The sequence below is a fragment of the Oncorhynchus tshawytscha genome, linkage group LG20 (assembly GCF_018296145.1).
Source record: "Oncorhynchus tshawytscha isolate Ot180627B linkage group LG20, Otsh_v2.0, whole genome shotgun sequence".
Lineage (NCBI taxonomy): Eukaryota > Metazoa > Chordata > Actinopteri > Salmoniformes > Salmonidae > Oncorhynchus > Oncorhynchus tshawytscha.
The window spans coordinates 3901812-3924933 of record NC_056448.1 but is presented as its reverse complement, the minus strand read 5'-3'; the positions used below and the strand labels follow the sequence as shown (position 1 = coordinate 3924933).

Genomic DNA, 23122 nt, shown 5'->3' with positions numbered 1-23122 from the left:
GATACTGTCCGACAGACGGAGACAGTACGAGTGCATCAGAGCTAAGACAGAGACAACAAAAACAAATGTATTTTATCAGGCCATCAGACCGTTGAACAGCCATCACGGGTGTTTTCGATTCGCACCACTTTTACACTTCATATTAACGAGGCTACTTCTCATATAAAAGTTTCAATTCGCTAGTCCGTCGAGCCGTCTCCTGCTAGAATGGAAGATATGCATCTTCTAGCGATCTATTGATAGGCTAGGCGCCTTGTAGTCATAAAGCAAGCAATGACAGGGAAACAGCAGAGAGGAAGAGGCAAATCGAGAGGTTTCACTCTTGCCAAAATATGTCCAAAATAAGCCCAATGCATTTCTATGGGCTTACTGTGGATCTAAGCTTGCAGCCTGCCTTCCCACCCTTGGGACGACTCCCACTGTTAGGGCGGAGGCATGAGCATCTCGTCATTATAGAATGGGTAATTACAATAAACTGGTCTTAAATACATCTGAAACCAAAGGCATTGTATTTGGTTCAAAACATGATCGTCGACCTAAACCTCAACTGGAGCAGTCCGTAAAGGGTGTGACCATTGAACAAGACGAAGAAGCTGAACTCCTAGGAATAACATTGGATGGTCAGTTACCATGGTCAGGTCATATTGACAAAGTCGTTGTGAAGATAGGGAGAGGTATGCAAGATGCTCTGCGCTTGGCAAGAAGATCAACTGTACTAGTTGTTCAGGCTTTGATCTTGTCCCATCTTGATTACTGTCCTGTAATGTGGTCAGGTGTAGCAAAGAAAGACCTGGCAAAGTTGCAGCTGGCTCAAAATCAAGCAGCTCACCTTGCCCTTAACTGCACACACAGAACTATCAACAACATGCACAATAGTCTGATGGTTGAGGAGAAGTTGACTACCTCTCTCCTCGTCTTTTTAAGAAACATTTACGCGTCGAAAATGTCGAACCACTCGTATAATCTCTTAGCATACACTTCAAAACAGACATACCTAACCCCACCAGACACGCCACCATGGGTTTCTTCACGGTACCCAAACCAAGAACAGATTTAACGCGGCGCTAGTTATGTATAGAGCCATGTCATCACGGTTACTCAGGCAGAAAGTCTAGCTTTAAAATAAACGATTGACTGGAGCGAGGAGCGGAACGTGCCCAATTTGACTGGAGCGAGGAGCGGCACGTGCCCAATTTGACTGGAGCGAGGAGCGGAACGTGCCCAATTTGACTGGAGCGAGGAGCGGAACGTGCCCAATTTGACTGGAGCGAGGAGCGGAACGTGCCCAATTTGACTGGAGCGAGGAGCGGAACGTGCCCAATTTGACTGGAGCGAGGAGCGGAACGTGCCCAATTTGACTGGAGCGAGGAGCGGAACGTGCCCAATTTGACTGGAGCGAGAGCGGAACGTGCCCAATTTGACTGGAGCGAGGAGCGGAACGTGCCCAATTTGACTGGAGCGAGGAGCGGAACGTGCCCAATTTGACTGGAGCGAGGAGCGGAACGTGCCCAATTTGACTGGAGCGAGGAGCGGAACGTGCCCAATTTGACTGGAGCGAGGAGCGGAACGTGCCCAATTTGACTGGAGCGAGGAGCGGAACGTGCCCAATTTGACTGGAGCGAGGAGCGGAACGTGCCCAATTTGACTGGAGCGAGGAGCGGAACGTGCCCAATTTGACTGGAGCGAGGAGCGGAACGTGCCCAATTTGACTGGAGCGAGGAGCGGAACGTGCCCAATTTGACTGGAGCGAGGAGCGGAACGTGCCCAATTTGACTGGAGCGAGGAGCGGAACGTGCCCAATTTGACTGGAGCGAGGAGCGGAACGTGCCCAATTTGACTGGAGCGAGGAGCGGAACGTGCCCAATTTGACTGGAGCGAGGAGCGGAACGTGCCCAATTTGACTGGAGCGAGGAGCGGAACGTGCCCAATTTGACTGGAGCGAGGAGCGGAACGTGCCCAATTTGACTGGAGCGAGGAGCGGAACGTGCCCAATTTGACTGGAGCGAGGAGCGGAACGTGCCCAATTTGACTGGAGCGAGGAGCGGAACGTGCCCAATTTGACTGGAGCGAGGAGCGGAACGTGCCCAATTTGACTGGAGCGAGGAGCGGAACGTGCCCAATTTGACTGGAGCGAGGAGCGGAACGTGCCCAATTTGACTGGAGCGAGGAGCGGAACGTGCCCAATTTGACTGGAGCGAGGAGCGGAACGTGCCCAATTTGACTGGAGCGAGGAGCGGAACGTGCCCAATTTGACTGGAGCGAGGAGCGGAACGTGCCCAATTTGACTGGAGCGAGGAGCGAGATTCCCAAAGGACGGAGCCTTTTTGCCCGCTCCATTTTTGCTCCAGTAGCGCTCACTTCACGAGCTCAGGGAGTGAGCCCAGCATGAATTTGTAGTCTAATTGTGTGCCGCTATAGCCCCTTGCTTTATAGCTACTGCCATGGAGTTCGCTAAATATTTTCATAAAGAAACTGATAACACAGTTGCAAAATCAAGGTGACTTACAAAGATGAGGACCAAGAGCAATAGAGGGAATGCGTGGATGTAGTGTCCACAACTAAATAATCATTGTGGAACCTGAAAATACACATATCCCGAAAGCATGACGGTGTACTTACTACGTGCACATGCTAAAAGAAACAAGAAATCTGATCTCTTAACAGTGTCTTTCATTTATGTTATATTATCTATACAATAGGCCATCATGGATCTTGGCCCAATAGGCCTGGTATATTCCAACTTCCAAGGAGCTTAATTGCTTTATTTTTCTTAAAAATCCTTTATGCCTACCTATAGAAACAAATATACATCTCTGCATTCCTGCCCAGCCTGGCAAGAGTGGCCAAAGGTGTGTTCAACATCCCCAGGGGCTCTGCAAGCTGGAGAGGATATTCCCCGCTGCTGTTCTGCTCTCCAGGCACCATCACAACCATCAGCCTGAGGCCACAGACTCTGACCAAACTCGTGTTTCCCGAAGGCACTGTAGACTGAGCCTAATAAGGCATTTGTTTTTTAATGTGTATTTAATTATAAGTAAGTCACAGCCTATATGCACAATTTATAAACTATAATGATTTAATACAACTAAATGCTGTTTAAATGCTGAGCACTTAATGCCCCTAACTCCCTACTAGCCTTGTGTGTCGCACTCGCAAAATGCTTCACAATGTATTTATTTGTGGGATATAGCCTTGAAATAATTGAAATAATGTAGCCTAAATAATTCCTTCCGTTCCTTATTAGGCTCCCTGACTGTCTCCGGACCTATTTAGAGTGTTTTACGATGTTTACTACGATGTTTATATGCCGTTTAATATGTAGCCGATTTGAAATGATGAGAGCTTCTTCCCTTTTCATGTTTATGAAATACTTTTCATTCAAATCATATGGTTTGGTGTCAATACTTCAAAACCAAATGGTAGGTCCTGGTAGTCACACAATAGATGGGCGTTGGTTAAATTGGGATATTAATGAATGGAGCGAATTTGGAGCGTCATTTAATTTTTTTATGTGAGTGCAGAGCAGTTTTTAGTGGAGCGATTGAAAAGGACACCGGGGCATTCCTATCGCTCAACCCCGCTCACACACTGGATCCTAATAAACTAAACGACTACTAAACTACTACAGTATGAGTGAAGCGTTTGCAGCACAGCTAAGCCCCATCAAGCGCCAAAGGGCAAACCCCTAATGAGGGGCTGACCAGCAGTCACATAACATAGAAATCACATTAAGAAGAAATAGGACATTGAAGAATTAGGGGGGGAGGAACATAATTACGTTAAACGGCTTGTTAAGTATCAGAGACCGACACAGTGGGAGATATGTAAGTGAGCCTTCATCTTCCACTTAAGAGACTTTATCGTTTTAGATGATTTAAGATAGGTTTCTTTTCGATTCCTTCATCTGCCCATATGTGTAATGTGAGGACACAAAATGGTCAACCATTTCTATGGACAAGGCGGTCTTCAGGCAATCATTCAATCAATCCATTATCAGTCAAACTGATGTTTCAAGCCCTTGTTTTACATTAGCAGTCACAAAATGACTTTACAGGAAGTGGGCCAAAAAACCCATGTTGCGATAAAATGCCTGAATTGATATGATAACAATAAACAGAAGACGTTTATGACAATGTGTACCAGTGTTTTTTCTTCTATCCTAGAGAACGACCAAGCCGACTCGATTGGCTTTGCCTTGCTGCATCCAATCATAGCAGTAGGATCAAGTTACAACCCGGCCATTTCCTGACAGATGAACTAGCCAATAGAGTTGTTTCGATTGTGTCCTTGCAACAGAGTGGTTTAGAGTTTTTTTTAAATTTAAATTAATTATCCCGATCACGAAAAATGACAAAAAAATACTAGTTTGATAAGCATCCGTGATAACAAATCGTGATGTTACATTGGAGCCATTTGCATTGAATAGTTATTTTACATGGTCAAACTAACAGCAGTGCCTACATGATGTCCTTCCATACAGGCATGACATGCTGGAGTGATGCTTCTATGCAAACGTTGTTGATCAGTAGGCTAATAATTCCCAAATGGATTTGTTTGTCATCTGTAGCACCATAGACTCCACTGATCAGCCAAAACAAGCTCAATAACCCAATGCATGCACACACTCCTATTGAATATGCATTCACTTGTATTGTGAATAGGCCTAGGCTTACATCTTGATTTACCCAGTTTAATCAATAGAGATTTACCATTCAAGTACAATTATTACCATTATGTTATATATTTAGATTTTTTTTTTTTACCAAAGTCAAATGAATTGTTTGATCAAAAAAATAATATTGCATTATCTCTGGGAAATGTATCAAAATGTTCAAATTTCATGATTTTGAATATATGCCTAAAATATCGGCCTTCGGCCTCCCTGAACCCCCCCCCCCAAAAAAATTCCATATTGGTCGTTCTCTACTTTAAACTACTACGTCTAGTTTGATGGTTGAAGACATCAATTGTCCCATTAACAATAACCCATACTGGCAAACTTATTTAATTTTAAACTTCACGTTTCTCGAGTATAGGCTACTTATCATAATGAACGACATAAGCAATATGGCTGCGGTAAGTACAGTCGGTTTATCGTCCCAGCTCTTTTAACCTCCCAGTGGAATATCACGAAGGTGACAGGAATGACAACAATCCTACGGTATCAAGCATCAGCAGTTATACCACATTATCATTGTACACAAGCTATATTCCACCAGTAGTCCATTGAATATGATGAACAGTCACCTATCGAGCTCGTGAGAATGACCCTGTTGAACTTGTGAGAATGACCCTGTCGAGCGTGTGAGAATGACCCTGTCGAGCTCGTGAGAATGACCCTGTTGAACTGGTGAGAATGACCCTGTTGAACTGGTGATCGAGTCACATGACTTAAATGATTTAGAGCTGGCCGTCCAACATTCTTTGTATCTTGTAAAACAAAATCTGTTTTTCGTTTCCACAAAATTACATTCAGATGTCTAAATTGAATCCCTTTTAGGAAAAACTGTTCTACTTTCAATTCTATCGTATCAAACACTTGATGGAAAATCTAGAGACCTCTTCAATAAATAAAACATTAAAAGAGAAAATCAAAGTAATCTGGCAATACAATTTGGATTTGGATCAAAACTTTTTGGGCGGGGGGGGGGTCAACAGGGCTGTGGCCTTGGTTGTATAGGCCTGAAATATTAGGGACATGGTCAGACCAGGCTGAGCTGGGCATCCCTGTTTGATGTGACTTGATAGAAAAGCAGCCATCACTTCTCCGGCTTCCTGCCTCTCTTCTCACACCACCTCAAACAACGGTAACACAGACTATGATGCTCATAAGCACACCCTTGTGCGTACACCCACACGCATGGGCGCAAACGTTCTCTCTCTGACAATACATAAACATAGTCTCTCAAACAAAACACTTTTTTTTATGCACTCTCCTCCACCGAGAAGATTCCAGTGTCACCACCCAGCACTTCTTAGACAGGCCTATCAAGGCCTCCGATCTACAGACCCATGTTCCCAACGCTGTGGGAACATTTTCAATAACACTCTGGACACTTCCCAAGTTCCAATGATGATGTAAAACATGTTGAAATGTAAATACACAAGTTCACGGCGAAGGTTTACCACGAGTCATCCACATGAGTCAGTTACATAATGGGCTACAAATCCCATTGCCACTGAGTGTTTTGAGATCGACGAAGTTGCATGGCAGTCGGAAATGCGCAGAATCACTGATCTACAAATCACCAGGTTTGAAACTAAAATAACTTATTGTGATCAAGATTAGTGATTCTGTGCCTCACCTTGCTCAAACTGAACAACTCAAACAATCAGTAAGCTATGCCATTAACCTCAGGTTAGGTAAGAGGTCACTATGTGAATGGGGTCAGGTAGAAGGGGGGGGTCCACTCCTGTAAAAACCTGTCCATTTGGAAATAGAGCAATAAGAAGACCTTCCTTCCTGCCTTTGGGACAACGACTCCCATTGTTAGGACGGAGACAAGACCATCTCGTCATTATATACACAGTATCTCTGGGCCAGGTTAGGTAAGTGCTCAGGGGTCAGGCCTACCTTGGTGATGAGGGTGCGGTACTCCTCTACCTGGTGGTCATTGTTATGGCAACCGGCCAGGAGCTGCCATACCTCTCCCCTGAGGGCCTCTGGTACGCCACTACGTACCAACGCCGGGAGCTGCTTGGGACGCACCGACAAGTTCAGGTGCCTGGGGACAGAGGGAGGGAGAGAGACAGGTTATCATAACGATCAGAATTACGTAACAGGTGTAGGGTGAAGTTGCCCCTAGACACTAATCTTGGGTCAGTTTTGCATTTTCCCCACTAATGCCGCATTTCCAACAAAGATTTACCCCAGTTTTCTTACACAACAGGCTCAGACTTTTCTGTTTCCCTCTACGCGGGCCGGCACCTGCGCCTCACTGGGCCATGGACCCCCGCGGGCCTGTTAGAATTTGAAGGCAAGGGCCTTGGTACGTTTTAGCTGGCATTTACTGTAACAAGGGCTAACTGTGAACGACTTGTGGCGAGCAGACTTGTAAAGAGTCCTTCTCAAAAAGCAACAGTCTTGAGTGGTGCAGAGATTGTTGATTCTGCTCGCCACAAGTCTTCAGTGTTAGTGAAACACTACATTGACATAAAACACTGTCGGCCCACTGCTGTGGGGATAAAGGCATCAGCATGCTTTAGTTGAGTGCTAGCCGAAACCGAACGAGTATGTTCGCATAATCCCTTAAAAGACCTTCGCTTGAAAAACATGTATTTTTTTAAATGGCAATAGTACTGTTTGTCCATTTGGAGACGCCATAGCCAATACTCACTTCCTCAAAATAGTCAGAATTAATCTGATATAACTCAAGACATCTGTATAATAAAAATAAAAATAAAAAAAATGTAAAAAGCTTTTGCAGAGGAAATCTTAGTGGCACAATTTTACATCTCACTAAGACGTTTGGTGCAGTATTTCTCAATTAATAAATGTGCATGAAAGCAAGTCCTCTCAATGAATGATAAAGAGTCTACGACAACAAAAGCGTAGACTTCGGCTTGCCTCGAGAAAAAAATGTTGTTTCCCCAAACAGCCAAAACATCACAAAATGTTGCCACAATATATATTCACAAATTCTTCCAAACTGTTTCGGCTGGGAAGCATGCGTATGCCTTAAAGGCGTCAGCTTTAGTTCGTTCGGCTAGGCCGGCTATTCCCAAACTGTGGGTACGCGCAATGCCGTCAGGCATCGTCAAATAAAAATGTGATTCACATTTTCAAACAGTCCATTTAGATTTTCCAACAGGGCTATATACATGTTTATTTCTCACATGAATAGCCTCGTTTCATCGCCAAAAATACAATTAAACCATCTAATTTTCAGCGAAATAACAACACAATGTCAAATACAGGAAGCCTAGTCAAATAATTAATATCCAATCACATTAACCATTACTGTCTCGCAGGAATTCCACTAACGTTTGCTTGAAAACCAGGACAACAGGAGAGGATATATTTTAAGTACTGAACAGCTTTGTGACATCAAATGGACTTTGGTGGTCAAGATGTGTTGGTATCTGAACTGATGGTGTAAAAGCCATGACAGGGAGGCATAGTGGAGTGGTAACACATGTGCAAGCAGTTGCTCTCGACGCCACTTGGGTACAATGCAGCATCCGCCGAGAGGCTCTTGCTGCCAAGGGAATGCCTGACAGCTTGAAATAAGTTTTGGACACTACAGTGAAAATGGTTAACTTTGTTAAAGCAAGGCCTCTGAACTCTCATGTATTTTCTGCATTATGCAATGATATTGGCAGCGACCATGTAACGCTTTTACAACATACAGAAGTGCGCTGGTTATCAAGGGGCAAAGTAGTGACACGTTTTTTTTGAACAGTCAAGTTTTCTATACGGACCATAATTTTCACTTGTCTGACCGCTTGCACAAGGACGGGTTTCTCACACGGCTGGCCTATCTGGGTGATATTTTACAAAATCATCAAACACATTGATATGTTCTTAGCAGACAGAGGACGCATTGGATGGCTACCCGGTCACAACAGAAACTGGACGGGTTTCTCACACGACTGGCCTCTGGGTGATGTTTTTTCTCACCTGAATGATCTGAATCTAGGATTACAGGGATTCTTCGCAACTATATTCAATGTACGGGACAAAATCGAGGCTATGATTAAGAAGTTGGAGCTCTTCTCTGTCTGCATTAACAAGGACAACACAGGCCTCCTGGGTGGCGCAGTGGTTAAGGGCGCTGTACTGCAGCGCCAGTTGTGCCACCAGAGACTCTGGGTTCACGCCCAGGCTCTGTCGTAACCGGCCGCGACCGGGAGGTCCGTGGAGCGATGCACAATTGGCCCAGCGTCGTCCGGGTTAGGGAGGGTTTGGCCGGTAGGGAAATCCTTGTCTCATCGCGCACCAGTGACTCCTGTGGCGGGCCGGGCGCAGTGCGCACTAACCAAGGTTGCCAGGTGCACAGTGTCTCCTCCGACACATTGGTGCGGCTGGTTGGGTTGTGTATCGGAGGACACAAGACTTTCAACCTTAGTCTCTCCCGAGCCCGTACGGGAGTTGTAGCGATGAGACAAGGTAGTAGCTACTAAACAATTGGGGAGAAAAGGGGGTATAAAAAACACACAAAATCAAGGACATTGTGTGATTTTTTTGTGTGCAAATGAACTGAAGCTTACTGACAATGTCAAATGCGATATAGCGAAGCACCTGAGTGAGCTGGGTGCGCAATTACGCAGGTACTTTCCCGAAACGGACGACACAAACAACTGGATTCGTTATCCCTTTCATGCCCTGCCTCCAGTCCACTTATCTGAACAAGAGCCTCATTGAAATTGCAACAAGCGGTTCTGTGAAAATTTTATTTAATCAGAAGCCACTGTCAGATTTCTGGATTGGGCTGCGCTCAGAGTATCCTGCCTTGGCAAATCACGCTGTTAAGACACTGATGCCCTTTGCAACCACGTACCCATGTGAGAGTGGATTCTCGGCCCTCACTAGCATGACAACTAAATACAGGCACAGACTGTGTGTGGAAAATTATTTAAGAATGAGACTCTCCAATACAACCCAACATTGCGTATAGTACGTATAGTGTGTGCGTGCGTGGCAAGCTTACAATGATGGCAAAAAACAACATTTGAGAGTGCGCTGACCCTGGTGCTAGAGGGGGTACAGCTGACCCTGGTGCTAGAGTGGGTATGCAGCTGGAATGTCGGAAGGGGTATGCGTGTACATGGGCAAATGGTGTATTTATTTAACCAATTTGGAATTCAGGCTGTAACACAACAAAATGTGGAATAAGGGAAGGGGAATTAATACTTTCTGGAGGCCCTGTATAGACAGACCGACAAGTTATCCGTGTCTGTTACGTACGTATCCAGCTGAAATGATCAGGAGGGGTTCATGAGGGTGTAGTTGTCGTATCTAATGGGCAGAGGAGAGAGAGATGCGTGTCCTGAGGAGCCAGATAGAGAAGGGGGGCGAGAGAGGGCCGAGAGAGAGAAAGGTAAGGCTCTCTTTGATCAGGACAGACCGAGAGACAGAGTCTACCCCTGGCTCTTGCCAGAGGCCTCGGCAGCTGGCGGGAATTACAGTCACAATGACAGGCAATATAGTAATCAGGTTCCACACCACACACTCCTAAGAAGGCTAAAGAACATTCCAGATTAAATCGCCCCCCACTCTCATTCAGTTGTTTTGTCTTATTGTTTATTTGTCCCGAGGTACTTAGTTGGTTATGCATTGCAACGTGGCATTTCTTTTCTTCTCAGATAAAACACTTGAAACAAGACAGGGTGTACTTTGAGTGTGATGTAAGTGAAACCAGCTTCTGGTCCTCAGGGGGTTGGCCATACAAAAAAAAAGTCTCCCACTGACTTCCAGAGCCCTGCATCGAGTCGCACAACACACCACAGTGACATTTGCATTACATAATTGACCACCCTTTGCCAGTTAAAATGAAAGCAGATTTCTTAAACATAGCCGTTTTATTTCAGTCAGCCATTCTGAAGAAACACTTTAAAGGACACTTACACAATTTGGGTTGTTATTACAAAGTATTTAGTAATATTCTACACAGTTTTAGTGTAATTTTATGATTTCATTCATATAAACTGTTTAGTGATGAGCCAAACCGGATATTGCTTCTCTGCAAGGTTTTAAGTAGGATCCCTGAGATGACTAATATAGGAAATGATGGACAGTCATTTTCAGTGATCTACAGTTGAAGTCGGAAGTTTACATACACCTTAGCGAAATACATTTAAATTCAGTTTTTCACAATTCCTGACATTTAATCAGAGTGAAAATTCCATGTCTTAGGGTCAATTAGGATCACCACTTTATTTTAAGAATGTGAAATGTCAAAATAACAGTAGAGAGAAGGATTTAGTTCAGCTTTTATTTCTTTCATCACATTCCCAGTGGGTTAGAAGTTTACATACACTCAATTAGTATTTGGTAACATTGCCTTTCAATTGTTTAACTTGGGTCAAACATTTTGGGTAGCCTTCAACAAGCTTCCCACAATAAGTTGGGTGAATTTTGGCCCATTCCTCCTGACAGAGCTGGTGTAACTGAGTCAGGTTGGTAGGCTTCCTTGCTCGCACAGGCTTTTTCAGTTCTGCCCACAAATTTTCTATGGGATTGAGGTCAGGGCTTTGTGATGGCCACTCCAATACCTTGAATTTGTTGTCCTTAAGCCATTTCGCCATAACTTTGGAAGTATGCTTGGGTTCATTGTCCATTTGGAAGACCCATTTGCGACCAAGCTTTAACTTCCAGACTGATGTCTTGAAATGTTGCTTCAATATATCCACATCATTTTCCTCCCTCATGATGCCATCTATTTTGTGAAGTGCACCAGTCCCTCCTGTAGCAAAGTACCCCCCACAACATGATGCTGCCACCCCCGTGCTTAACAATGATCATTATGGACAAACAGTTTTATTTTTGTTTCATCACACCAGAGGACATTTCTCCAAAAAGTGCGATCTTTGTCCCCATGTGCAGTTGCAAACTGTAGTCTCGTTTTTTATGGCGGATTTGGAGCAGTGGCTTTTTTCTTGCTGAGCGGGCCTATGACGATATAGGACTCGTTTTACTGTGGATATAGAATTTTTTGTCCCTGTTTCCTCCAGCATCTTCACAAGGTCATTTGCTGTTGTTCTGGGATTGATTTGCACTTTTCGCACCAAAGTACGTTCATCTCTAGGAGACAGATCGCATCTCCTTCCTGAGCAGTATGACGGCTGCGTGGTATCATGGTGTTTATACTTGCGTACTATTGTTTGTGCAGATGAACGTGGTACCTTCAGGCATTTGGAAATGTCTCCCAAGGATGAGCCAGACATGCGGAGGTCTACAATTTTCTTTCTGAGGTCTTGGCTGATTTATTTGGATTTTCCCATGATGTCAAGCAAAGAGGCAATGAGTCTGAAGGTAGGCCTTGAAATACATCCACAGGTACACATCCAATTGACTCAAATTATGTCAATTAGCCTATCAGAAGCTTCTAAAGCCATGACATCATTTTCTGGACTTTTCCAAGCTGTTTAAAGGCACAGTCAACTTAGTGTATGTCAACTTTTGACCCACTGGAATTGTGATACAATTGTCTGTAAACAATTGTTGCAAAGTAGATGTCCTAACCGACTTGCCAAAACTGTAGTTTGTTAACAAGAAATTTGTGGAGTGGTTGAAAAAACAGTTTTAATGACTCCAACCCAAGTGTAAGTAAACTTTCGACTAAACCCATCCCTAGTTTTCAGATCATATTGGAACTGCATGCCATATGTTGCTCTGGTTGTTTTTGTCTAATAACATCTCTAAATATTTTAAATAGGCACTCAAAAAACCTATAGATTGATTCTATTCGGCCAAAACCACTCCCACCATCACCGACCGAAGTTGCAGCTCCAGCAGCCATTGTGCCCTTTTCAGGCATCTTGCCATCTTGATGTAATGTATCATAATGCCACTTCATATAATGTGACATGTGGAGGTCTACATTACTCATCTCATATGTATATACTGTACTCTATACCATCTACTGCATCTTGCCTATGCCATTCGGCCATCACTCATTTATATATTTTATGTACATATATTCGTATTCATTCCTTTACACTTGTAAGGTAGTTGTTGTGAAATTGTTAGGTTATATTACTTGTTAGATATAACTGCATGGTCGGAACTAGAAGCACAAGCATTTCGCTACACTTACACATGGTTAGCAGATGTTAGTGCATGTGACAAATAAATTTGATTTGATCAAGTAGCACCTTTTTAACGGCTTTTTAAGGATGGACCGAAGTGAACCCTGGAACCCCAAAGAACATCTGGTGCTGTTCAAAAACAACTAGCTAGATAACTTAGTCTAGTTGTACTGTTAAAAGGAACAATGCATAGACCTAGAAAATGCATGGCCAACCCTGTTCCTAGAGATCTAGCTACTGGGTGTGCAGGTTTCTGTTGCAGCCCAGCCCTGACATTTGGTTTATTATTTGTATTAGACACTATTCATTTAACTGTTCAATCATCTCTTGTTTTGAAGTTAGATTCATGTCTAAACCCACTAACCATTGATATAGGTGTTCTTTATATTAGATGAAATAAAGTGTTGATTCTTTGATTTATGTACAGTGGGTGGCCAAAAGTTTTGAGAATGACACAAATATTATTTTTCAAAGTCTCATGCCTCAGTTTGCATGATGGCAATTTGCATATACTCCAGAATGTTATGAAGAGTGATCAGATGAATTGCAATTAATTGCAAAGTCCCTCTTTGCCATGCAAATGAACTGAATCCCCCAAAAAACATTTCCACTGCATTTCAGCCCTGCCACAAAAGGACCAGCTGACATCATGTCAGTGATTCTCTCGTAAACACAGGTGTGAGTGTTGAAGAGGACAAGGCTGGATATCACTCTGTCATGCTGATGGAGGTCGAATAACAGACTGGAAGCTTCAAAAGGGGGGTGGTGCTTGGAATCATTGTTGTTCCTCTGTCAACCATGGTTACCTGCAAGGAAACACATGCCGTCATCATTGCTTTGCACAAAAAGGGCTTCACAGGCAAGGATTTTGCTGCCAGTAAGACTGCATCTAAATCATCAATTTATCGGATCACCAAGAACTTCAAGGAGAGCGGTTCAAATGTTGTGAAGAAGGCTTTCAGGGCGCCCAAGAAAGTCCAGCAAGCGCCAGGACCGTCTCCTAAAGTTGATTCAGATGCAGGATCGGGGCAACACCAGTACAGAGCTTGCTCAGGAATGGCAGCAGGCAGGTGTGAGAGCAACTGCACGCACAGTGAGGCAAAGACTTTTGGAGGATGGCCTGGTGTCAAGAAGGGCAGCAGAGAAGCCACTTATCTCCAGGAAAAACATCAGGGACAGACTGATATTCTGGACCGGGGTAAAGTCATTTTCTCTGATGAATCCCCTTTGCGATTGTTTGGGGCATCCGGAAAGAAACTTGTCCAAATAAGACAAGGTGAGCGCTACCATCAGTCCTGTGTCATGTCAACAGTAAAGCATCCAGAGACCATTCATGTGTGAGGTTGCTTCTCAGCCAAGGGAGTGGGCTCACTCACAATTTTGCCTAAGAACACAGCATGAATAAATAATGATACTAAGACATCCTCCGAGAGCAACTTCTCCCAACCATCCAGGAACAGTTTGGTGACAAACAATGCCTTTTCCAGCATGATGGAGCACCTTGCCATAAGGCAAAATTGATAACTAAATGGCTCAGGGAACAAAACATTGATATTTTGGGTCCATGGCCAGGAAACTCCCCAGACCTTAATCCCATTGAGAACTTGTGGTCAATCCTCAAGAAGTGGGTGGACAAACATAAACCCATATATTCTGACAAACTCCAAGCATTGATTATGCAAGAATGGGCAACCATCAGTCAGGATGTGGCCCAGAAGTTAATTGACGGCATGCCAGGGCAGATTGCAGAGGTCTTGAAAAAGGGTCAACACTGCAAACATTGACTCTTTACATTAACTTCATGTAATTGCCAATAAAAGCCTTTGACACTTATGAAATGCTTGTAATTATACTTCAGTGTTCCATAGTAACATCTGACAAAAACATCTAAAGACACTGAAGCAGCAAACTTTGTGGAAATTAATATTTCTGTCATTCTCAAAACTTTTGGCAATGACTGTATAGTGTATTCTTTGGTCATGGAACATTCCCTATTTGTTTTATTTTGTTGTCACTCACTCTCATTTAGTTTGGTGATACTGCACAGATTTGCAGCTGATGTCCTCGATCATGGGTGTGGGTGTATCAATCCCTGTATGGCTGACCTAGGATGCAACCCCTGTCAACAACACTTCCTACCCACAAAACAGTGTATATTAGGCCTTTTCTCACTTTGTCATTCCTTGATTACTCACATCCTATCTCCTCACCTGTATTATATTGCAACTGTATTGGAGGAGAGGTCCCTCCCCTGTTACCTTCTTCTCCAGTGGGAAATGATCCTATTAGAAATAGTAAAAGCACTCACACATCAGAGATACTGTAATACTGGCAAGATCTGTGTGTTGTTGTTTTTTTTACATTTTTCATTAGACAATTAATGAGGCTAACCATGTTGAAGGATTCCAGATTTTACTTCTACAGCTACTGTATACGCTGTCATGAAATGGATTAGAGCAAGCCTTTTTAATGAAAGTAGGCCTTAAGGATGACATGTCCAGGAGAGAGACATTATCAGCAAATATCACTATCACGAGAGTGTGCAGAAAGGAATATTTTAAAGGTTGATTTTATTTCATTTCAAAATACAAATTGCTTGAAATCAAGTTGCAATTGGTTTGCGGCATGTTATGCAATTAATATGCAGTTCACCATTATCACCATAAAGTGACAGCACTAGCATTTGCATTATAATCTAGCTTTACTACATGTAACAAAACACTAGCTAGGTCTCGTAACGTCGAAGATACATGCCTAGCACAAGCTAGCGGTTCATTAAAACGACAGTAAAATCTAATTGGATTATTGAGGGGTGTAGCAAAATGCTTGTTTTCCTAGTATGTTTCTTGATTGAAACTAAGAGGCCAATACACCTGGATAAAATATAGTTGTGTTTTGAAGGAAGCAGACGAAGAGCTAGGAGAGACAGATTGGTGAGGGGGGAGAGAGAGGTTGATAGCACAAAAGCTAACTTTTGATGTAAACAATGTAGCCATCAAACATCGGACTCGTGTGCTAACTACATTTAGTTTCGTTCTATTGTTGGCTGTCATGAGATAAAATAATCTATCTAGCTGGCTAACAAGGTAAGGTTATTTGGTTATTTGCTGTGCCAGCCAAAGATACAGGCTGAGAGGCTAGGATTGCGTAATGACTTGTATGTCAATTTCATAATAAATGTTGTGTTCTTCTAACAGTTGCTAAGACGAAACACAGCTGTTATTGTTGCAAATTATATTATTTTGGATGTAGCAGTCAGGCCAGCTAGCATTCTAACTAGATACAGTAACAATGTTATGGTTAGCATAGCTAGTTAGCATCTACATAAAAAAAAAAAAGATTGTATTTGCAGTTGATTGGTGACAATGCCATGAACATATATTCAGCATGATAGTCAGGCAAGCATTCAAATATATAATATATAATATAACTTATGATAAGCAATATATTTAGACTAAGCTTTGTCTTGGGCTTGATAGCCAGCTAGCTAAGACAACTGTAGGCTAACTACAGGTTATAAAGTGGTGGAATTGTCCTTTAACGGCAAAGCATTAAAGGATTTGTGAGGCAAAAAAAAAAAAAAAAAAAAAAAACTTGTATGTGCTGTATTAGACATAGGAGAAAGCTAAATGTGCTCCCTCCCTCTTCCCTCCCTCTGGTCTGAAGGGTTGAAGGGAACAGAGCGAATGGGGAACTACAGATGTGACCGTCACAGAAGAAGACAGAAGATACTGAGCTTCTCGAATTCAATTTCTGGACTTTTCAATTCATCACAAGGTTTTGATTGAGAACAATAAAGAGTAAAGGGAACGGGAAATAACCTTAATAAGCTGGTTATCTGGATGTGACAGCACACACATACACCTCTTTCTTTTCCTTGCCACTTCCAGAGATTAAAATATCGACATCATTTCCCACCACCCATGAATGCGTTTTCAAATTAGTGTGTGTGGATTTGAGTGTGTGTGTGTGTGCGCGTGTGTCCATTCTTAGTATAAGCTATAGCAACTCCGTATGTATGAAGGATAAGTCTATATTTTACAAGCACTAGGTGTTAGTTTGCTTTTCTTATCATCATGATTACCAGAGATAAATGTGAATTTATCACACAAAAACATTCTGACAAAGAAAGATTATGAAGAATCAGACCACGGTACATTATAAAAGACTCCTGACCTACAAGGAACATTGTAAAGAAGGCCGTAATTTGGGTTGTAACTCAGCAAAAGGGCCACTCTATCACTGTGCCAGCAGTAAGTCCCCTCATCTCTCTCCCTGACATGCCTCCCTCCATGCCTACGCTGACTGGTCAACAGGAAAATCAAAAGCCCACCACCACATCAATCGTTCTCCTGGCAGCCTGGCCAGCCAGGCAGGGAGCTCAGCTCTAAAGGCTCACCGGCATCTTCAGGCACACTAACTAAACGGCAGCTCAGTGGTAGCTGCTTTCTCAGCACAGATCGTTCACTGAGCAAAGAGCCTGCTGCCTGGTGGTGCCAGACTGGTACAGCTGGTGGTAAGGTAAAATAAAGTTCAAAATCACCTCATCTTTTACCTTCGTTTGTTTATGGTTTCAATTTTCTATAACACCACTGAATGTTGAGCTAAATTAAGATGAGAAGTACAAAATACATTGGATGATCTACACGAAGGCAAGGTATAATATTCCTGATACAAACTGATCAACCTGCAGTAAAGTGGGTATGTAAGGTTGAGGGGGAGCAGAGTAATGTAAAGTATGATCAGATCTCCTCCCTGACTCACCATTTGGACAGCAGGTCTCCCCAGGTCTCCAGGATCTTCTCAGCACACTCCTTTGACACGTCTCCCGAGCCACTCAGCAACGGCTCGTCATTGTCTGGACAGAAGATTATTTATTTATTAAATCACTTTATTGTCCACCTTGCAAAAATAAACATGAGCTCTGCGACAGAGGACGTGTCCCAAATGGCACCCTGCTGTTCCCAGGACAGTGCACCACTTCTGATCAGAGCTGTGGTCAAACGTGGTGCACTTTATAGGGAATAGGGTGGCATTTGGGATGCATCCAGAGACTTGAAGGGTTGACATATCAAAGTAGTTGACCTGGGCTAAAGTACATAAACATACTGTATGTATAGCGACTTACTAGACTGGTAAACACACGATCAGCCATGCCGAGAGACTAAACTATGGCACATAACAGGCTGGCTAGACAGGAGACAAACACAGCGGAGGGTGGGGAGTACTGACATTGAGACAGACAAATAGACCTAGCTGTCACACATCAAGAATGGCATAATACATACTGTACAGGGAGAGGAATAAGGAACAAACAGACAGGGAGAGACTACTACACAATCCCAAACCGACCATTTCCTGTTCACTAGGGCACATTGTAGCAAAGATATTTTGTAACCAAAGAATTGTGCTGTTTTTGTTTGTTTGGGGGGGTTCAGTTGTGTGGATTTGAGAGGATTGGATACACCTGTCTAATCCTCTCAGAACTCGACCAGTGTCTAGGGGGTAGAGGAAATTAACAGTACATAGGCCGGGGGTAGAGGCTAGGGGTTCATTTAGGATGGAACTATAGAGACAGGAAAGCAACAACAACTATCCTTTATTCTTACTACCACAGATTTAGCAGATTTAGCAGCTTTTCTAAGGACACACTTGCAATGATTGTGATATGTGGTTGTTTTACCTACTTTAGTAAGTCACTCTGGTGAATAAGAGCGTCTACTAAATGACTCAAATGTAAATGCAGGGGAAGAGAGCTCTTCTGACCTCAATCGGACTTCCTGGTTAAATTACGGTTGAATACAATGTCAAATTTGGGTTGCTCAGACAGTCACCTTCCTCCTCATCATCCTCGGGAGGCGATGGCACCATGGAGCCGTGGGAGGAAGACTGCAGGATGTTGGGGCTGGCTGTGGTTTTCTTCCTCTCCCTCTCTGACTCACTCTCCAGGCTCAGCACCTCGTACAGGGTATCATTGTTACTCTTACGCTCCATCTGGAGGAAGCAGGGTATAGAGTCACATACACACTTCCTGTCATGGATCAAAAAGCATTGGATTCGTGTCATTGATACTGTTACGCTACATCTGGGAAGGGAGGAAAGGAATGGTGTTACATACAGGGTCAAGACAATAGGTGACCACATTGACTAGCAGTTACATTGTTCAAGAAACGAAAAAAAAGAGCCCTCTCACAATTCCTCTCACAAATTAAGTCTAGACTAAAAAGTATGTTCAGTGTTGGTTCTCCATTGAGATTTTCAGGGAAACCGGGAGATGCCCATAATGTTTAAGTGTTTGGTCTTCCATGGTGTCTGTCTCACGTGTCTGAGCTTCAGCTCGAAGGTCTCACCTGTCTGAGCTTCAGCTCAAAGGTCTCACCTGTCTGAGCTTCAGCTAGAAGGTCTCACCTGTCTGAGCTTCAGCTAGAAGGTCTCACCTGTCTGAGCTTCAGCTAGAAGGTCTCACCTGTCTGAGCTTCAGCTAGAAGGTCTCACCTGTCTGAGCTTCAGCTAGAAGGTCTCACCTGTCTGAGCTTCAGCTAGAAGGTCTCACCTGTCTGAGCTTCAGCTAGAAGGTCTCACCTGTCTGAGCTTCAGCTAGAAGGTCTCACCTGTCTGAGCTTCAGCTAGAAGGTCTCACCTGTCTGAGCTTCAGCTAGAAGGTCTCACCTGTCTGAGCTTCAGCTAGAAGGTCTCACCTGTCTGAGCTTCAGCTAGAAGGTCTCACCTGTCTGAGCTTCAGCTAGAAGGTCTCACCTGTCTGAGCTTCAGCAAGAAGGTCTCACCTGTCTGAGCTTCAGCTAGAAGGTCTCACCTGTCTGAGCTTCAGCTAGAAGGTCTCACCTGTCTGAGCTTCAGCTAGAAGGTCTCACCTGTCTGAGCTTCAGCTAGAAGGTCTCACCTGTCTGAGCTTCAGCTAGAAGGTCTGTCCCACCTGTCTGAGCTTCAGCTAGAAGGTCTGTCCCACCTGTCTGAGCTTCAGCTAGAAGGTCTGTCCCACCTGTCTGAGCTTCAGCTAGAAGGTCTGTCCCACCTGTCTGAGCTTCAGCTAGAAGATCTGTCCCACCTGTCTGAGCTTCAGCTAGAAGGTCTGTCCCACCTGTCTGAGCTTCAGCTAGAAGGTCTGTCCCACCTGTCTGAGCTTCAGCTAGAAGGTCTGTCCCACCTGTCTGAGCTTCAGCTAGAAGGTCTGTCCCACCTGTCTGAGCTTCAGCTAGAAGGTCTGTCCCACCTGTCTGAGCTTCAGCTAGAAGGTCTGTCCCACCTGTCTGAGCTTCAACTAGAAGGTCTGTCCCACCTGTCTGAGCTTCAGCTAGAAGGTCTGTCCCACCTGTCTGAGCTTCAGCTAGAAGGTCTGTCCCACCTGTCTGAGCTTCAGCTAGAAGGTCTGTCCCACCTGTCTGAGCTTCAGCTAGAAGGTCTGTCCCACCTGTCTGAGCTTCAGCTAGAAGGTCTGTCCCACCTGTCTGAGCTTCAGCTAGAAGGTCTGTCCCACCTGTCTGAGCTTCAGCTAGAAGGTCTGTCCCACCTGTCTGAGCTTCAGCTAGAAGGTCTGTCCCACCTGTCTGAGCTTCAGCTAGAAGGTCTGTCCCACCTGTCTGAGCTTCAGCTAGAAGGTCTGTCCCACCTGTCTGAGCTTCAGCTAGAAGGTCTGTCCCACCTGTCTGAGCTTCAGCTAGAAGGTCTGTCCCACCTGTCTGAGCTTCAGCTAGAAGGTCTGTCCCACCTGTCTGAGCTTCAGCTAGAAGGTCTGTCCCACCTGTCTGAGCTTCAGCTAGAAGGTCTGTCCCACCTGTCTGAGCTTCAGCTAGAAGGTCTGTCTCACCTGTCTGAGTTTCAGGTAGTAGGTCTCGGTGTAGTTGCGTTTGCTGAAGGGCCAGAATAGCCTCTCGTTGGGAGAGCAGACTCTGACCCTGGTCTCCAGAAGGAAACGAACCGGCTCCTCCACCTCAGTGATCACCAGGTCCACCGCTGTCGTCATGTACATGAACTTATCTGTTGGACATGACCCATAACTGCCATTACTATATCTGTGGACGTGTACATTTACAGGAAAAATATAAGCACCCACCTAATTAGTGTTATACATTAACTTATCTGTTGGACATGACCCATAACTGCCATTACTAGAAGCCTTACCAGAAACCTTACAGCTGTGGTCATGTAAATTGACACAACACTCATCAATTTAACCGTTAAAGTCGTGGACCTGTACAATAACTTAATCTGGAACACAAACATCCTCACTATAACCCATATACAGTTGCTGTGGTCATAGATATGAATTTGTAACAGGAACAGTGGTTAGCTATGTAAATGACATCAGCCAGACAGCCACGGTCGGCTATGAACCATCTGGGGGGCATCATCCTTAGAGGCCTGATCATACACAGACAGGAAGAATACCATGTTAACGTGGCACCACATAACCTATGGACATATCATTGCGCGTTGGCCGTCTGGCCTGCTGTACCTTTGGGTGTCTCCTCGTTAACAGCCTGGAACTGAGGTGTGTTGGGATTCCAGCTCCCTGTGATGATGTAGGACTTCCCATCAGAGGACTTCCCCATCGACTCCAGGTCAAGCAGGTGCATGTCACTGTTCTTCACGTTCTTCCCTGGACTCAGCAGGAGGCCGAAGCACCTGGAACACACACACACACCGAAAACACATACACCGAGCAGGCGTTCACAGACACACAAAGACACAAGTCATAAGAGTGGAACCAGGTGGAAGGCATCAGACAAAACACCCCCCCAAAGTATCAGGCTAGATATATCCTTGACATACCAGAGCATGGAATAACAGAGGATAACAGAGCTCTCCATTCCGGGCCCAGTATAGGAACAGTGAAATAACAAAAAGCAATGGAACTGAGGTTCAAGTGAAGGTGACGGCAAGTCAAAACAACATTATTAACCGTAGAGAAATAGCAGGCTCAGAACAGAAACATCCATCTCGTTCTCATGGCCCGACTGGGACACTTAAGCTCGGAAACAGACGGACATTAAACAGTGGTTGTTTATCAATTAGAACTGAATTACAGCTTGTTATGAATAGCTGAGACGTCCTGACTGAGAAGTCTCCGTGGTGGTGGGACTAAGGCTCCCAGTCCGATACAGTCTGTGCACCGTACACTGTGTCATGTCTGCGCAGCCTCTCTACCTGTGTGTGTGTGTGTTTGCGTGCGTGCACGTTACCTCTCTATGGCCAGCTCCTTATTAGACGTCTGTTGAACGTAGATGACGATCTTCTTGTCCATTCCCGGACGCAGCTTGAAGCTGTTCTTGTCTTTGTCTTTCGCCACAGCACTGGAAAAATAGAAACAAGCTCTTACTCTAAAAATGATTTGGCTGGGATTTCAGTCAATGTGAAAGAGTGACTCGGGAGACCGCTTGCCCTGAGAACTTATACAGTAATGCCATATCGATGGAGATAATAAACCACTCTTTGCATTTGTTTACGCAGTTCATTGATCTAATGGGATGATGCAAGCACTGAGAATGTTTCTGTTCTGAATAGTGACGGTTTCAATGACTGCTGAAATAACAGTCAACCTGATCAAAGCATACTCTTTTTTCCCCTCCTCCCAAAAATATTTCACAAATTACAAATCATTTATACATAGCATGCCCTCAAGGCACTTCGAGCATGCAGTCAGAGCCAGCACACTGGAGTTATGAGCTACTGAGATCATAAATAAATGCAGAATAAAAATGGTGGCATGCGGCTTGAGAGCCACTCTTCCTGTGTGGCTCAGTTGGTAGAGCATGGCACTAGCAATGCCAGGGTTGTGGGTTCAATTCCCACGGGGGACCAGTACGGAGAAAGAAAAAAGAGTATGAAATGTATGCTTTAGGCGCTCTGGATAAAAATATCTACAAAATGAACAAAAATTATAATAAATTATAATAAAAGGGAAATACACGCCTAACGAAAACCGAAATGAGGTAATAAATACCATATAAGGGGAGGGAGACTGAACAGTACGACAGTCCAAGTTTCTAAAAAAAATATATATCATTTTCAACACTTCGCAACCACGACACTACTCTGATCTTTACAATATTTGCTGTGTACTGTAGATTACACCAATCAATTCTGGAATTCCTGGAGAAAACATCCTAATGACTTGCCTATTTGGCCCTGCTAGCGTGTGAATGCTGCGCTTAGATCTCAACATTCCATAAATAAGCAGCCCATGGCTTAATGAGGAGGAAATATGCCCATCAAAAAATAAGCAATGGCTTTTTATGTTTATTTAAACAACGGGTGTAGTATCTGGCCATTTGGGAGCTGCGGGAAGTTACTTGTTGGTGGGAATTGGAAACCATCCCTATTAAAGTCTGAGGATCTGTTCTTTCCTTGCCTC

General features: G+C 44.0%; 1 protein-coding gene and 1 non-coding gene across 7 annotated transcripts in view; one reads left to right on the top strand and one right to left on the bottom strand.

The window, feature by feature from the left end:
- Positions 1-23122, bottom strand: part of LOC112239765 (rab GTPase-activating protein 1) — a 142149-nt gene that overhangs the window by 72099 nt on the left and 46928 nt on the right. For 5 of the 6 annotated variants that reach the window (XM_042302075.1, XM_042302076.1, XM_042302077.1 and 2 more), the window contains 6 exons: positions 21951-22061; positions 21224-21393; positions 20576-20745; positions 18585-18744; positions 17515-17608; positions 6575-6725 (listed from right to left, as the gene is read on the bottom strand). In XM_042302075.1, coding sequence (XP_042158009.1) covers positions 6575-6725; positions 17515-17608; positions 18585-18744; positions 20576-20745; positions 21224-21393; positions 21951-22061 — 856 coding nt within the window. Of the gene's footprint in view, positions 1-6574; positions 6726-17514; positions 17609-18584; positions 18745-19129; positions 19137-20575; positions 20746-21223; positions 21394-21950; positions 22062-23122 lie in introns of those variants that run through there. The other variant, XM_042302079.1, reaches the window with a different exon arrangement.
- trnaa-agc lies at positions 22500-22569 on the top strand. Its single transcript has one exon. It is a non-coding gene; the product is annotated as a tRNA-Ala (tRNA).